At 38.6% G+C, this 16,913-nt stretch overlaps 1 protein-coding gene across 1 annotated transcript; it reads left to right on the top strand.

The window, feature by feature from the left end:
- The first annotated feature begins 1,610 nt into the window (after positions 1-1,610).
- On the top strand, positions 1,611-16,657 carry plekhg7 (pleckstrin homology domain containing, family G (with RhoGef domain) member 7). Its single transcript, XM_044123961.1, has 17 exons — positions 1,611-1,968; positions 2,572-3,332; positions 3,955-3,977; positions 7,106-7,224; positions 8,322-8,362; positions 8,713-8,814; positions 9,214-9,363; positions 9,614-9,709; positions 11,378-11,476; positions 11,803-11,916; positions 12,277-12,451; positions 14,476-14,591; positions 14,753-14,840; positions 14,936-15,015; positions 15,113-15,266; positions 15,385-15,482; positions 16,376-16,657. The coding sequence occupies exons 2-17, from the start codon at positions 2,715-2,717 to the stop codon at positions 16,484-16,486; spliced, it is 2,184 nt and encodes a 727-aa protein (XP_043979896.1). The 5' UTR covers positions 1,611-1,968; positions 2,572-2,714; the 3' UTR covers positions 16,487-16,657.
- The last annotated feature ends 256 nt before the right edge of the window (positions 16,658-16,913 follow it).

The raw sequence follows: 16,913 nt of genomic DNA, 5'->3' as shown, positions 1-16,913 counted from the left end.
TGTCGCCCCGTAGCGTAAGTTCTTCAGCTCCGCTGTGTTGCATACAAACACAACTCACACTGACATTTTTACACCTATTCCAATGAGTTGGACTGTCAGTGAATTTGTATGTAATACAAAAAGGAATGTGGAAATAATCCAGTGAAACTAGAAGAAGAAACAGCGTTCCCTAATTTAACGAGAGCTGCTTGTGGGAACCTGACTTAAGTCATTTTTTTACAACACATATCAGAGATAACAGCTGATTTAATGTTGGCACACAGAACAGTTTATATCTTCCTGTAAGTGCCATATTTACAGTTCCTCGTGTTCAAAATGAAGCTGAAGTACAAAGTACAGTGCTTCACTATCACTCTTCTACTTTATTGGTGTTCAACTGCTGCATTTTTATAGATTAGATATAGATTAAAGATAATTAGTCACCACTGAAGTAATTAAGTTCTACTTTGAGTAAAAAATGGAGCAGACTGGAGCACCACACCCACTAAATCCTGTTTAAACACATCATCATACTTGTGTATTTTTAAAATGTAAAACACAAATTAAATGCATAATAATATATTTTTTTACATACTTATATACTTAAAAAAGTAAAATAAATTAAAAATTGACATAATCTGGTTGCATCAGTGTGCACTTCCTTAATCTAACTTTATTAATGTACCTTTTTAATCATTTGGTTTTCTTTGATTGGAGTTTATCAGAATCCCTCATTTGAGATTGGCAATATTTGTCAACTTCATTTTGGATATCCTATTAGATTTTGAGGATTACAAGTGACTCTACAATTTTCATTTAATTTCCTCCTCACAAAGACATTCTGTTATTGATTTTGGCTTGGAGTCACTACAATGTTGAAATGCAAAATCTTCGTCCATCTTTAGATTTCTGGAAGCTACCAGCAGGTTTAGGGTCAAAACTGACTGGTGTTTCGATCTGTTTACATGTAATAGTATAATAGTAATAGTATTGAGAAAATGTCTTGCTTCCTCTGAAAAGTAATCCCAGCATGATGAGGCTGCTATCACCATATTTCACTGTGTGTACGAACATTTCACTCTTCTGTTAGTGATGTTCTGGGTAATTTATGTGCAAAACATATCGTTTTATATATAAGATTTTATATATATATATATATATATATATATATATATATATATATATATATATATATATATATATATATATATATATATATATATATATATATATATATATATATAATTGTTCTAGCTTGGTTCCGTCAAACCGTAATATTTTGTATATTTTGTAGGTTTTTGTTTTCTGTAGTAGAAAACATTCTGTCATCAACTCTATCCCAGAAAAATATATATATATATATATATATATATATATATATATATATATATATATATATATATATATATATATATATATATATATATATATATATATATATATATATATATATATATATATATATATATATATATATATATATATATATATATATATATATATATATATATATAAATGTGAAAGTTGCTCTTAAAAACTCTACTTTCGGGATTTTGTTGCCCTGATAGAACTGTAAACTGTCAGCAATCTAAATTACATCTATATAGTCTGTCATTATTTAGAACGCAGCCGCATGTGGTGTTTAATTTTCCACTCACATGACGCGAGTAGTGTGGCAGTATGTGACTGCATGTTATTCAGGACAGCCTCATTGTTCCAGGCAGCCTGTGACGTTGCTTTGTGTTGGAGGAAGGAGGGAGGGACGCCCGGGTTAGAGAGTTGATGTTCTCAGGCAAGCAGGGCGCAGCAGACGCACCTTTCCCACCTTTTCACGGGACGGTTCACTGCATTGTTTAGGTTCTCCTGGGAATTAACCAACTTCGAGACTTTTTCCAGACTTTCACCCGGTCCACATGCTGCTAAACTTGCTGCTCTCTGCGGCCACACTTCAACACGGCGGCAGAGTCGAGGTGCAGCAGCTGTGGGGATGTAAGTAAACTAGATCTGTTGATTAATTTTTTACCGTCTTTCCGAAACAGGTGCGGGTTTCGCTTTCACAGAAGTAATATTTAATAGAGCGGCTGTCTGTAGCTTAACGCTGTAAACTTGTGACTTGTTTCCGCTATCTGCACGCTGTCTTTTGTTCCCAAATGGATAATGTCGAGTTAAGAGCTTGACTTGTCAATAAAATGCACCTGACGTGCGACAAAAACACTTTAGTTTAGAAATGGCTCATATCTGTGAGACCAACAAAGTGGTAGTAGTCTTTGAAGAGCAAGACTAAGGTTACTTCTTATCTTAAATACTGAATGAACGGAATTATATTTATTCTAGTAACAGGTGTTTTGCTGGAGCATCATTGAACCCAATACCTTCCTTTTCGATCCATTAGTTTGATGAAGGGTTGATTTTCTTCTTTTATTGCCGAGAAATATATAAATACATTTCAACTTTCTAATGTAAACAAAGGCAGCACATTTTTCTTCAAAATTACATTGTCTTATCTTTTGAGAGATACATCTACCATTTCTGATCAGCAACACACTTCTTGGTTGAATGAACATAATTTGAAATATTCCGCTTTTCCTCCAGCAATCTGAGAAGTAAATGGTGTGAAAGTGGAGTACAACAGGATTATCATCTGACGTCACCTTAAAGGAACCCAAAGCGATCAGGCTGTAAGATTACATGTTCTCAGATGTCTGCTGCACTGTAATAATGCCTTTGAGGTTACAATGTCTACGCTGAAGCACGTTATTCTGCAGGACAAAGACCAGGACAATGAGAAGAAGCTGGACTGGAGTTACATCAACGAATGGGGCGAGAATGAAGTCGTCACGACAGGAATGTCGGACACGGAGACCCAAACGGACTCAGGGTCTTTTGAGCACAAGGAGTGTCAGACCTGCAGCCCAGTGATAATGCACATAGATCTCACACGGACGCACTCCAAGCTGAGACATCTGTCGCTGGTGGACACTGAGGGACAGTTGGCACCTTTGTTCCAGTTCGACCGCCAGGCTCCTGGACGCATCTCTACATCTCCCACCTTGAGGAGGATGAGGAGCACCAGACGTCCAGAATTGGGCCGCATGGAGAGCACTCAGGAGGAGCCATGCCCTGCAAGCCCACTGTCCTCTGTGCAGAGAGTCAAATCACCTTTAGCAACAACCCCCTCCTCTGATGGAGAGAACAGTCAGGAACCTCAGCCTGTTTCACCCTCTGGGCGACAGAGAACCAGATCGCATAGATCAAAGACTTTTGAAAATGGTGTCGATTCCTCAAGATGGGAATGCCACAGTGCTCATCCTGCTCTAATGAAAGAGTCTCGGTTTTCCGATGTAGAAGTGCAGGTAAGTGTTTTTGTTGATTTCCATTTAAATTTAACTGAAACATAAATAGTAACATATCCTCCACCAGTCTGAGACCTCAATCCAACACCTCAAGGCCTTTTCCCTTGTGTATTTCCATGCATGACCTTTAATAAATAGGTAGACATTCCGCACTTGCAGAAGCCCTCCTGGAGCGGTCACTCACAATGCAAGCTTTTGACAGCAAATGAATCAGCAGTTACATGCATTGACAACTCTGACCAAACCCACAGCCTGGAGGGCCCTGGGAAGTGCTCTCCTCGGGCCCCCATTCACCGCAGTCAGCAGTCACCCAATAATGGAGGGGTCAGTGAGCGATTGGAAAAAGATAATGGGCAGCTCTATTCATCAGCTCGTGGTTTCCAGGCAGACACATTCTCTATAGTGTCGACATTCTCCCACAATATCAAGGGCTTTAGAATCCAAGCGACCACTTAAAAAACTGATTCAGATTTCGGTGTCTTTGAAAGTGATCTAGTGGTGCCGCTAGCAGTAGGAGGTCTTTGCATGCTCAGTCTTTACAGTGTCAGTGCAGCATGGAAATTGTACGTTTACTGTTTTTGAAAGCTTACAGCTCTAATAAAGTTTCTCTGTCTTCCTACAGGAGAGAGAACAGTGCCATCGAAGGTAGGTGCACTGTGCATTTGACTCTGTGGATATCATTGTTTGCATGTTGTCAGTTGGGACTGTGAGCACTGTAGCATAAAAAATTCGGGCTCCAATGTGTGGGAACATATTTGCTTATCAGAAATGTAGTAAAATTTTTTGGACTTTTTTGCAGAGCGCACATTTGTTTTGCTGTTGTGCCTGTCAGGTGTTCAAATGGTAAAGCTGTGCTGCTTTGTGGCAAATAATTTATTTGCAAGAAGGAAATAAAGTAGAAAGTCGAGCTCCATCACATCAAAGTGCTTTGGATCTGATCTCTGGATGCTGATTGGACCATTAGCTTCAGGAGCCCCTTTGTGCATTCATTGTCCTTCACGTCTTTGTTAATGCTTCATAAGCACGTTAGGTTAAGTTGTGAGAGTCCCATGGTTACATTTGGGCTACACAAATCCTCATTAAAGCTGTTTTCCCTTACCACCACCCACGCCCCTCCTCATGGGCAGTGAGACTCTTCCTCACACTGGATAATTAGGTAGCTTTTGTCCCATTAATTACATCCTGGAACTGTGCCTGGGACAGTGTCCGGGCCCTGCCAGCCGTCTGTTAGGGCAGCTTTGTTTTGGAACATCGTTATTTTCTCTCGTTAATATTGGAGACAAAACAAGCAAGTGCTCTCTGTTGGCAGAGAGGCTGGTACAGAGGAAGCTTTCTGCATGATCACAAGGCAACAGGGGCTCATTGTGACGATGCCACGGAATGAATCACGATGAAGCATTGACCTGGTTTAGAGGTGCAGTCTGCTCTTTCTTAGCGCCCCATCAGCCCATGCCGCGTTCAAATGCTGATGCCGGTTGCCATCTGTTGTGATGTACGTGCATTAAGCTGGAGTTGGGGACTGGTGGAGTCGTGTTTAATAGTTTAGCAGGAAGGACAGCAAAAGGAAGGAACAGTTGAGGCTTTCACATTCTAACAAAAGCATGCTGAAGGAGTAACGTACGAGGTTACTCCCATTTTCAGTTGAGCGGCACATTAGCTTATCCTGTAAAGCGTACATATTATCACTGCAGCCATGCAGCTTATAGCTGCTCTGTTAGTGTCCCAAGCTGCTTGTGCAACTATACATGTACAGTTGGAAAAATGCAGTCACTATACTAAATACTGGTGCTCTGCAGTGTAAGAGGAAAAAGTCAGTGGTTTGTTTTTGAATATAACAGCTGTCATTAACAATATGTGAAGTAAGAGTGTTGTTGGTACTTCTTCTGCAGCGAATTGTTTGACAATGGTTTGTCAGTAAATGTCATTAAACACAATCAGAAATGAGGATGTGCTTTTAGTGAACAATGAGAATCCAACTTCTGCTGCAATATTTTTTGTCTACTTTTGAGCTTCCCCCCATGAGCGTTAAATATTTAAACCCTACAGTCTGATGCAAGAATTTAAAGTAACAAAAAAAATCCTAATATAGGTTTTTGTAACAAATATTTTCAAAACATTTGCTACTTTTTTCATTTTCGTATTTGGTATCACAGTTGGGGTTTTGCAGTCGTGTATCAATACTAAAAAAAAATATTTTTATTCCCCAAGAATTTTTATAATGTGCAAAATGCATTTACTGACATTTATGCCATACCTCAGGTTATTGATGAAAGTATTGAAATACATATCAAAACACTGAAATTACATATTGTAAATAGTCTTGGCTTTTTAGGATTAAAAGTAAAACTTCCTATCATACCTAAGAAGTAGGTATGACAGCGTATTTCTTCACAGTATTTGCACAAACATTTTAAAACCAAAATGTTGAACATGGTGCAACGACCTTTATTTAAACAAGTAATGAATATTTCTGCTGCCGCTAAATAGTGTGTAATATTTGGATTATTATGACTTAAGGGAAATGTACATCAGCTGTGTCAATCTCAAATCATAAAATAAAACATTATTGTTTTTTATCTTTATGCTCAAAGCTAAGCATAATTTAGAATACACTTCTTAATTTAATTTAACATAAGTTATTATTATGACAAATACTCCTTATACATATCATGTGTCTGTAGGAGTGCTGCTCTTTAGTTTTTGCACTAAGATTGTTTGGCTGGAAATATAGTCAATTTTGTCTGTAGTGTTTTGTGAGAAAAAAATGTTTGGTGTATTTGGTTTCTTTTTTTTTCTGGTCAGCTGACCAGTAGTGTGCAGCAACAGGTGGGGCAGGGACTAAGTTACTCTGTTCTCCGTACAGCCAGAAAAAAAAGTAACTTCTTTAGTATGGCGTGGTTTACCATGATATGTGAAACCAGCACATCTAGCCGTACTTTGAGGAAAAACCAGCCCATCTAGTTGCTAACCGACAGCAGCCACATTCAATAATTTCTCTTCTCTTCTTAGCATAGGCCTGATTTGATTGTGATTGTCATTTGGCATTGTCACTGATCAAGTTTTTCAAGGCGTACCTCCATTTAATCCTCTATGACAGATGAGTCACCCCACACCCTTACCTTCTGTAGTCATCTTTGCCATCTTTAATGTTGCTTTCGTCACATAATCACATTTGTCAGCTGCTAATTTTAGCTCGTGAAAGTTCATTTTCGCCATGAACAGTAATCCCAAATGTACAGCGACAGAGGATAAGTCATAATATTTGAGAACAGCGGCTGTGTGAGCTTTGTCCCCAGGCTAAAAGGCAGGCCTGTGTTTTTTCAATCAAAGCCATGCCTCAGTTACCAACTATGAAAAGAAGACTGTGAGGATTAGAACTGGCACACATTGACAGCTTGTCTCCTTCTGCGCAAACAGGGTGATCCATTAATCGGCAGCTGTCTATGCATTAGCCACACACATAACACTTATCCTTCATAATATCTGCTAGTCACATTAATCACTGGTTTTCCACACAAAGCGGATGGTATTTCAGTGGCATATCTGCTACACAAAACGACAAAGGGAATTTCATTTGCCCCCAGCTTGGACAGTCTACTTACGTTTCACATAGACTATTTTTGTTACAAGAGATTCTTGGGTATTGAGTCAGCCGTTTCCTTGTACTGTACTACTTTACTCTACTGCAAATTAATACAGTGACTATTCATTTTTATTTTATGATGTTGGATAAAGCTGGTCAGCATCTAAAGGTCCTCATGTTTCTGCTTCAGGCTTCATGAGAGGAGGCGGAGCTCAGTGGTGGTCAGTTTACCTGGACTCGATGTCTCACCAGGAGACCTGTTTGTGTCCAATGGAGCGGCGGACATGATCAATGACTCAAATCTTGCTGGTAAAATTCCACGTTCTCTCATTTATATGTCAGTTTTATGTTTCTCTGTTTGATTGCAATATGATCCTTAGCCAAGTGAAATGCCCTCTGATTGAGTTTATGAGTCAATGTTTTAACAGTTTGCTTCTTGATTCCAAAAGGTTTGACCATATCCCACCCATGTTTACTATTAATGTGAGGCAAACAACTTAAGAGTTTGGGTTTGGCTGGGTTTTTTCCTTGAGGGCAAAAGAGGTTATAAAGAGCTCATTAAAAGCAATCTGTGCTATACATCTTTGCTGCATTATTATTTTTGAAGCACTTTACTTCTCCATGACCAAATGACAAATTATATTACATTTCAACAAGTGAAATTTACACATTGTACAGATTTTAAGTTTTTGTTTTAATTTTGAACCTAAAATTCACTGTTCTAGAAAATTAACATTTTACAAATGGTCAATAAAAATATGTCAAACAGAAGTGTCAGGCTTTGGAAAGGTAGACTATGAATAGATTATACAGGGTTTGTCTCGGTTTTTATAAAGTCCTTTTTTTTTTACTCACCCATGTTTATAAGAAAACTAAGCATAATAAGAAAATAAGTTGAGTCATGTTTTATGACAGTCGACTGGTCATAATGGTGATCAGAATCAGGCTCTTTCCTTTGGTTAGTTATTTTGTTTGTATTTCCTTTAACTTGTGTAAGGCACTTTGAATTGCCTTATTGCTAAAAATGTGTTATACAAATAAAATGACCTTACTAAAACATATAAATACAGTTAAAACAAAGTTTTTGTATGAATTTATTTCTGTATGTAGAATTTTATCTTCATATTTCATGGATATACATAAATACTTTGACCATGGTTTGTGTGCATGGGAACAAAAGTGATTCTCTACAAGTGTAAAATGGCACTAGGAGGGGACTTTGTGTTGTTATGAAATGGGGGGTGTAAATTGGCACAGGGGCACATCGATTCAGTCACAGTTCTTATTTTATTTTAAACTATTGTTCTCAAATCAAAGCAAACTTTGTCAGAAGGTTTTTAATGTCTGCGTCCAGGCTGTTGCCACACAACACAATCACACTTTGTTTCTGTGTTTGACTTCTGTAGATGCAAAGAAATCAAAGTGGCCCTTTTTGAGGCGCAATACGGTAGGTGTGCTGTTTGTCTGCTGGTCCGTCTGGTGTGTGTGCGTGACTGGTGCCAGTAATGTGGTCTGTGGTTTGTTTGGATGTACTTTGTTACAAAACTGGTCAGTTGGTTTGGACATTGTTCTCTGACCCACTTCTCAAAGCAGATTAGTGCGTTTCCTCTTATCCCCTTTAGGTCACACAGTTTTCGCAGGGGGTTGAAATGTAGAACTTGAGCCAGACATTTTAATTCACTTCTAAAGGTGTTATTTTTGCTCATAATTACCAGAGCTAAACAGAAAATAAAGAAATAATCTCTTGTTCTACAATACAGTCTGTTTTGTGTCTGAGTTTTGTTTTCTGTTTTTCAGACTAAAGGGAAATCACAGGTGGGCACAGTATCAGATATTGAAAAATATCTTCCAGCGATGCAAATTCAAGACTGGAGAAACACTGACTTTCAGAAGTATAAGGTGAGCACCATCAGCAGCAAAGCTTCTCTGCTTTGTATGTTAATTGTCATATTGGTTTAGTATGTGCACTCATCCAGGACAGGTTTGAACTACAAAGACCTTCAGATTTCTAATTTAAACACAACTCACTGTTTGCTAAATGACTTAGAAATGACAAAACAGCTGTTAGCGAAAATGTCCTGCAGAGTGTAAGTGACGCAGATTGTTCAAGAACCAGAATTTCTAGGCGGCAACTAGTTAGATCCTTTCTACAAAAGTCTATAAACAAACAGCGACCTGCATCTGATTCACCATGGTGGTAGAAAACATACAAAGAAAATGCAGCTTATTTTCTGTACCAACATGCTCTGAGGGAGACACAGCTTCCTTGTTTCTCACTGTTGTCGTTTGTCTCTGCAGGACTTTTCTCTGGCTGAGTTCCTCCAGGATCAGTCCTCACAGGTGGGCGTTACCTCTGACCCTCAGGGTCAAAAGAGACAAGAGGCCATCTGGGAACTCTTCACCAGCGAGTGTGTTTACTTCCTGGATCAGCTCATGGTTATCAAAGAGGTGACCTTGTCCATTCAAAGCCTCACAATGCTGCACGCAAACACACAGAACCACAAACAAATCGACCAAACCCAAACGAAACCCAACTCCTGCTGCTTTGTGTTTTATTTATTTTCTCCCTGAATTCTTCTCTTTGGTTCACGTAGAAATCTCTGTTGGGTTGTCGTTCCCACAGAATAGTGGATTTGAAATTTTAAACCACATTTTGACAATTAACTCTTTCTGTGTGTGACTGTTTTGTTCCTTTCAGGTGTTTTCAGCCACACTCACGTACCTGCAGCAGAACAACTGCCTCACGGATGTTGATTCATGGAGCCTGTTTGCAAACCTGAATGAACTTTGCCTGGTGAGACATGATGCAAATAAGCTGATTAAACTTGTTGACTTATGTTTCTAATGTAAATTATTTTGGAAAAAAAAAAAACAAAAAACCAAAACCAAGTAAAAAAACAAGTAAAAAACAAAAAAAACTTAGAAGTAGGCCTGTCACAATAACAAATTTTGCTGAGCGATTAATTGTCTCAAAAATTATTGCGATAAATTTGAAGACCTTTTTTCACTGATTTAATGGAAATGATGTAATAATGCATGCAATTTTCTGCCAGAGATAGATGCACTTTATTTTCTAAAGAGCACTTAACATTAGAACTGAAAAAAAACAACAATCAAAAATAAAATATATTCTCAGTCTCCATTAACAAAAAATCTACTTGAATTAAAACTAAACAACATTAAGCCTAAGTGTAAATAAATACTGCATTCAACCAAAAGAGTGCAGATTATAAAGTCCGTTTACCATGTTGCCCTTCAGTAATCATTAGATTTAAATAGAGAAGATGGGCAATACCTGATGCAATAGTTCACACTACACGATTTTTCCCTTACGACAATCTTAGAACGTTGATCGTTCTAAGATTGTCGCTTGTGATTTCGTAACCGATCATCCTGTAGTGTGTGGTGTGTTACGGTAGATCGTTGTGGCAGCTCCGATCTAGATCAGGAGTTTTCCCCAATTGGGAGAGTTAACACAGCCTGATACCAACTTGTAGTAGCGATAACAGTAGAGATGCACCGTTTTATCGGTGCCACTTTCCTTAATTTTGGGATATCTGATATTGGCCGATACTTTTATGTGAGGCCAATCTTATCCATGTCAGCAAAGGTCTAAAATGAACCACTATCTTCTTCTGCTCTGTACACCATTGCCAACTCTGCAACTCTTTTGCTGTACATTTCAGACAAAAAAATTTAAAAGTACAACTATTTTTGTCCTTTTAGTGTTGGAGGGGCTAAAAAACGTGATTAAAACTATCATTTTTAATTTTAATGGCATTCCTTTTGTCAGAAATTTAATTGTTAACTTTACTAAATTGTAATTCTTATATTAAACTCAGGTTCGGGGACACAATTCTTTTCCACATTAAGTTTCACCAGAAGGTCCAGCACTTTGCCTCCCATCTGAACCCAACAAATACACAAAGAAAAATCAAACTAACTCCAAAAAGGAGGTGGGGGGCATAACATCATAAAATGGGATTTAAGGTCCAGATTTTGCTCAGCTAGATAATTAACAAAAAAGTATGTAGAAAAACAATGTGGGAAAAAATAATAATTGAATAACAAAGTCAAATTTATAGCTATATATACATATATTTCATACTTGTACAAATCAAATATTTCTGTGGCAGACAGAAACAGTTTAGATGCTCTCTTGTCTAGAGAGGATCTAGACTGTCTAATCTTGTTTTATTTACTTACTGTCGAATTAAAACAGTAAGTAAATAAAAAGAGCTTATAATGTTTGTCAGGTTGGTGCATGTTTTCATTTTAGAAAATGTGGTTAATCTGTTCACTCCTGTACTTGATTTGAACTTTAACCAAGGTCAAACCAAAAAATAACGATCATGTTAAAAACGTCAAATTCCAAATTGAACTCTCAAGTCATGTTAGACTGAAAACTTAGTCTCTTGGCCTTTCAGTGACCCCTGACTTGTCGTTTTGTTTTCCTGTGCAGGTCAGCTTTAGTTTCCTGAACAACCTCTTGCGTGTCATCAAGAACTTGTTGAGTATTACCCAGGGAGGCGGGCCTACCCTGCTGGAGCTGCTGAGCAAGGCAAGTGTTTGTGTACTCTGTGACAGCAGACTTTTACACACACTGTTTATGTGTGAAGATGTAGAACTGATGGCTTTGCACATCCTGCTGCATTTCAATGCAGATGCTTTAGTTTATGTTTTATTCTAAAATTCAGGTTGGTGCTATGTGCAGTACTGGGACAATTTTTTCTCACTGGTGTTTTTCAAAAATGTTTTAAGAAAGATGTGAACTGCAAGTGGCTCTGAATATCTTTAAAAAAACCTAAATACATAAACAGTGAAGCCCATGAATTATATGGAGTCTGATCACCCATCAGTTTGTATAACGTCTCAATCTGCTGACAGGTTTTTCAGGAGAGCATATGTCACTGTCTGGAGAAGTACTGCCTCAACTACTCAGCAGCGCTGCTTTATCTGCACAACCTGATGCCCAGGGAGGACTTCAGGTCATACGTAAAGGTACAGGAGACAGCAGAGTTCAGGCAGCAGCTGATTTGTTTGTGTTAGTCAGCAAATGCCAGAACGCCGTGTACCTTTGGCTGCAGGCAGTGTGTGCCAAGTATGAGTGAGGACACCCAGCAACGCTTCTTTTAAACAATTAGTTCAGTGTCTCACAGTCCTACCAATGAGGAATGTCATCCTTTTGCAGCTTATCCTTTCTGATTGTTGACATGTGCTTCCTAGAGGGATCTCCCTCCATAAAAGTTAGCTCTCTGCACTATTGTTCCCAACAGTGGCTCATTTACTATGAGATGCTTGTCTCCACTCGACCATCTTCTTCTCATGAATCCTTTCTTTGTCTCCTTGCTTTCTGCTTAGTGGTGTGAGAGGAGCGAACAGTGCCGGAGGCTGCAGCTACGCGACCTGCTGGTGGCGCCACTGCAGCGGCTAACCCGATACCCGCTGCTGCTGAGGAATATCGCAAAGAGATGTCAGGTGTTGGAGGAAAGCAGGGAGCTGCAGGTTATAGCTGAGAAAGTGGACACATCCATATGTGAGCAGCATGTACACCTTTTCTCTGAATGTCTTCATCTTTGATATGAATCAACTTTTCTGAGTGTTTGACTTTATCTCAGGCTGAAAAATACAGTTTTTATTGTAGGATTTGTACAACAGATTGCTAGAAAACAATCAGATCTTTTTTTTGCCACATCTTCAGTCGCCAGACATCAAAGTGTTGTCACTCACTTGGGTTTCATCAGCATATTTGTGCAGGTGTTTACAATTCTATTTCAACCCAAATGGCATGTGTGACAGGTGTCAGAGTGGTTATGCCTCATCACAAACAGACCAGTTTTCTTTAACAGGAGGTGACTTAGCTGTGTTGGAGAGCAGCCAACGGACCTGTTGTGGCACTTCTCTCTGGAACCAGGACAGAAAAATGTGCAGCAGCCATTTACTTTGGTGTCATTTTGTTCTTTGTAATGCCAAGTTGCTTACCACCTCTTTCTGCGACGCATTCTCCTGCAGCACACCTTTTTTAATGGCTGTGATGATAAAAGGAGCAGCTGATGGGCAATTTGGCACTCCTGGGTGAAATATGTCGGCCAATGTCCTCTCTGGACGTGGGAAATGTTTATCAAAAAATCTGTAATCTCTCACGAAATTCAGCCACACCCATGTTTGGCATCACCGTGCAGAAATGAGCACAGTAAGATAAGATTTATTAGCAATGTTGTTACTGTGATAAAAAAGATGCTACATTTCCTTGTCAGTGTAGGTAAAAGTGACACTGACATTTTTACTTGTAAAAAGCTTCTGTAAATAAATAGAATCCTGTAATTCACTCTAAACAGTGCCAATATTTTTATAAAAAAAATTAGACACCCTGTAAACATTTAAGAGTTTAGAGCAGCTATTGTAGCTCTGACCGAAATATCTTTTTTTGATTTATTTTGGTGTGAATTTGTTGATATTGAGTGACTGAGCTAAGCTTTTATACCTTAAATTTACAAAAATTTGTGCAAAATTAGTTTTAACTTACTAGAAATAAGACAATTCAGTTTTGGTTTATATATTGTCTTTTGCAGTAAATCTAAATCAGCAGAAGTGTTTTATTCACTAATGTCCAAATCCCCAATCTCATTCATGGGTTTTGATGTGTATTAGAGATCACAGCATATCAACCTGCAGAGTCATTATCATTTACGCAAGTTTTATCAATTTATTTTTGTGATTTACCGTTTTATACAACCTTGTTTTGCAGAATTATTTAAGAGACAGCATTTTCATTTATCTAATAAATGCTACGATGGATTCTTGTGTTTTTATATGTTGCATTTATTCAGGATGATGGTCCCTTTCTTTCATTTTTAATTAGCATCTTGATTCAAGTGGCTCATTTCACAGTATTCGAGTCTTTATAAGTATTCGACTCCAGCTCCCAGAACAGAGACTTTTAGTTGTCTCTGCTTCAACACACCTGAGTCAAATAATGAGGTCAATAGCAGGACTCTGGAGACCTGGACTGCATACTGAGCAGGTGATTCAGCTGTTTCATTCAGGTGTGTTGGATCAGGGACACATCTAAAATGTGCACCGGCCCTTGAGGACTGGAGTTGAATACCTCTGCTGTACAGAATATTTATGTACATGTTCAGATCATTAACTTCCATCCCACTCTTCAGTAAATGCTGGATATTCAGTTGAAACAGCTGCAAGACGGCCATGTTCTATTCCAATTCATTTTAAACTTTACAAACTAAAGTACCAGTCAGTAACATTTTGCCTTTAAACCAAATGGATTGAGAGGCTTGCTTAAAAAATCATAATGTTTTGTTCTTCTGTTACATTTGGGGGGTTTTTTTGTGGATATTTTTAAATTAAGGAATGAACTAAGTTTATTGGTTATGGATGTTTTGCTCCTCGTTTGCTGTATTAATGTTTGATGGTGCTTTTTGGTGTTCATTCAAATGGTTGATTTCACATTATTTCAGTCTTGTCAAAGGAACATTGTTTTTACTGAGAATGTAATCTTCGTCCTTGTTAGATGTTAAGTTGTGGCTTTTCTGTTTCCAGGTGATTTAGAAGGGAAGGTCAAGTGGCTGGATAATTACCAGAAGGTGAAACAGCTGAGAGATGCGCTGGTGTGGCTGCCGGTTTGGGAAAGAGACAAACGTGCCTTCGTCCCTGAGGTTCTTCTGATTTGCATATATTTTGACATCTTAATGTTTGATCATCACACATGATTGTCACAAGCATCACTTATGTGTAAAATGTGATAAGTAATATCTGATTCCGCATTTGAAGTTGTTTATCTTTTAGCTCAGATCTGATGTGATCTGCTTGTTTCCAGAGTCTGAAACATCTCCTGAAGGCCGTCACCCTGGACAATCTGATCTCCCACAGAAGTCTGCTGCACGAAGGGAGGCTGGTGCTCACAGGTGTCTACCGTTGGCTCAAATCCAACACTTTTCATGTCCTCCATTTTTTTAAAATTTGTACAGGATCTTAGAATGTCTCTTTGGTTCATCTGTAGAGAACACAAAGCTCATAGATGTTTATCTGTTCCTGTTTGATGAATTCCTGCTGATCACAAAGATAAAGAGAATCAAGAAGGTATGCATCCACTGTTCTGGGCCAGTGGTAGATGCTCTGGGGAGAGGTTCATGTATCTGAACTTTGTACCTTTTTTTTGCTCTGACTTTGTGCACAGAGGTCTGTCAGTTCTGAGCAGAATCACCTGAGGCTGCAGCAGAACTTGGAGCTGGACCAGCTGCTGAAGGAGGGATGCACCTTCACGGTTCTCGATCAGCCCATCTCTCTGGATCGACTGCAGCTCAGGAACATTGACCAGCTAAATGCCTCCAGTAACTACACCTCATTCAGAGTTTTTGTACATGTTTTAGCAGAGAAGATTGAACAATTAAAACATCAGACTCTCTTACATTTCATATCTGATGACAGAACTTTCTGCTTTGTTCACAGCATCAGGGCTGCCACATTCTTTCATCATAATGCACCACAACCGGTACCAACAGTGTATCGGTGCATTCATCCTGCAAGCTGCTTCAGAGTCTGCCAAGGTAGATCCGGACCACAAAACAGACCAAGACAAAGTAGTCCATAATTGTGAAGTGAAAGGTTTTGTTTTTTTATCAAATGTAAATATGAAAACTGTTGCATGTGTTTGTGTTCACCTCTGAGTCAACTCTAGTTGTGCTTCAGATCACTACTCCACTTGGTAGCACCACCTTTCTCATGCAAACACAGCTGCAAGTCTTTTAGGGTTGGGGTCTCCAACCCCAGATCAGACCCGTGGAGGGTGAGTCGCATTTTCTCCATGGCGGCCGCCATGATCATCTTCCTTGTCCTCCTCACTCCATATCCTAATGTTTCTCAAGCACATCAAAAGAAGAACATGGATGTTTCTGGGTTTTTCAAAATAAAACTACTCATATTCACTTATTTACACTGCCTAGATTACTACACATTACTGTGTAGAAGCCAGTGGTTAGACCCCTATTCTACTAGCTTTTCATCCAGCTTGAGCTCATTCTGATTGGATGGAGAGTGATGATTCAAACCAACGGTCTTCTTTTTGACAACGGACCCACTGTGCAACCCATATTGTATATAGATTAAAAATGTATATTTTGATCTCACCTGACCAGTGCAATTAGCTTCATGGACCTTTTATAAACATTTTTGGGGCTGGATACAAATGCATGCCGCACTTTTCAGATTTTTATTCTACAGTTATGTAGTTCCTTGTGTTGCTATGAAAAATCTAAAGGATTTACATTTGTAAAATGTAAATTGTATACATTCTTGATTATCAGTAACTTAATAATTATACATCTTCCTGTTTCAGTTTTGCCTTTTGTTCCTGCAGTAATAATACAAAGTTTGTGCTCGATCCTGAAACACAGCTGCTGTTGCTTCTGCTCCTGACCTCCTTCTTGTGCAACTTTTCCAGAGGGAATGGATGACGAAGTTAGAGGGCGCTGTGACGGCGCTGCTGACGCTGGACTCTCAGTATCCGCGAGTCAAGAGCTCCTCCCTGTGGCTGGAGTCGTCCCAGATCTGATCCCATCCAGCAGCACTTCAAGCCACTGGAAACGTCTCTGATGTCAATGTGCACTTCACTGTCCCTAGGAGTCCGTCACAATGACTGCTCCAACATTAGGATTATTTTGTAAATTCTGTGTGCCTTTAAAGGTAGCTAATGCATTAATGTGCAATAAATTCTTATGATTTATTTGGTTCATATTTATTTTTTTCTCGCTTCTGCTGAAGGATTTTCTGTTTGTATTTCCTACATGTTTTTCTTAGACTTTCTGTTGCCAAATTTATCTCAAGGGCAGCTTTTTAAAATAAAACTTCAAATACTAAATTTATGAACGTTAATACATGATCAGACTATGATGGAAGAAACAGGTTGACATTTTTCCAAATCAATTAAAATGTTTGCAAGCAAAACAAAAACATTTGAATATCAAAATGATTGCAGGGTT

Source organism: Gambusia affinis, linkage group LG08, assembly GCF_019740435.1.
Source record: "Gambusia affinis linkage group LG08, SWU_Gaff_1.0, whole genome shotgun sequence".
NCBI classification, from domain to species: Eukaryota; Metazoa; Chordata; class Actinopteri; order Cyprinodontiformes; family Poeciliidae; genus Gambusia; species Gambusia affinis.
The sequence above is the reverse complement of the archived record's forward strand: the minus strand, read 5'-3'. Positions and strand labels throughout refer to the sequence as shown.

What these genes read in the sequence shown, in the direction of transcription:
- plekhg7 (XM_044123961.1), top strand. Translation starts at nt 2,715, where the DNA reads ATGTCTACGCTGAAGCACGTTATTCTGCAGGACAAAGACCAGGACAAT. An exon ending in TTTCCGATGTAGAAGTGCAG is followed by an intron (nt 3,333 to 3,954) that starts GTAAGTGTTTTT and finishes GTCTTCCTACAG; the next exon opens with GAGAGAGAACAGTGCCATCG. An exon ending in ACTTCAGGTCATACGTAAAG is followed by an intron (nt 11,917 to 12,276) that starts GTACAGGAGACA and finishes CTTTCTGCTTAG; the next exon opens with TGGTGTGAGAGGAGCGAACA.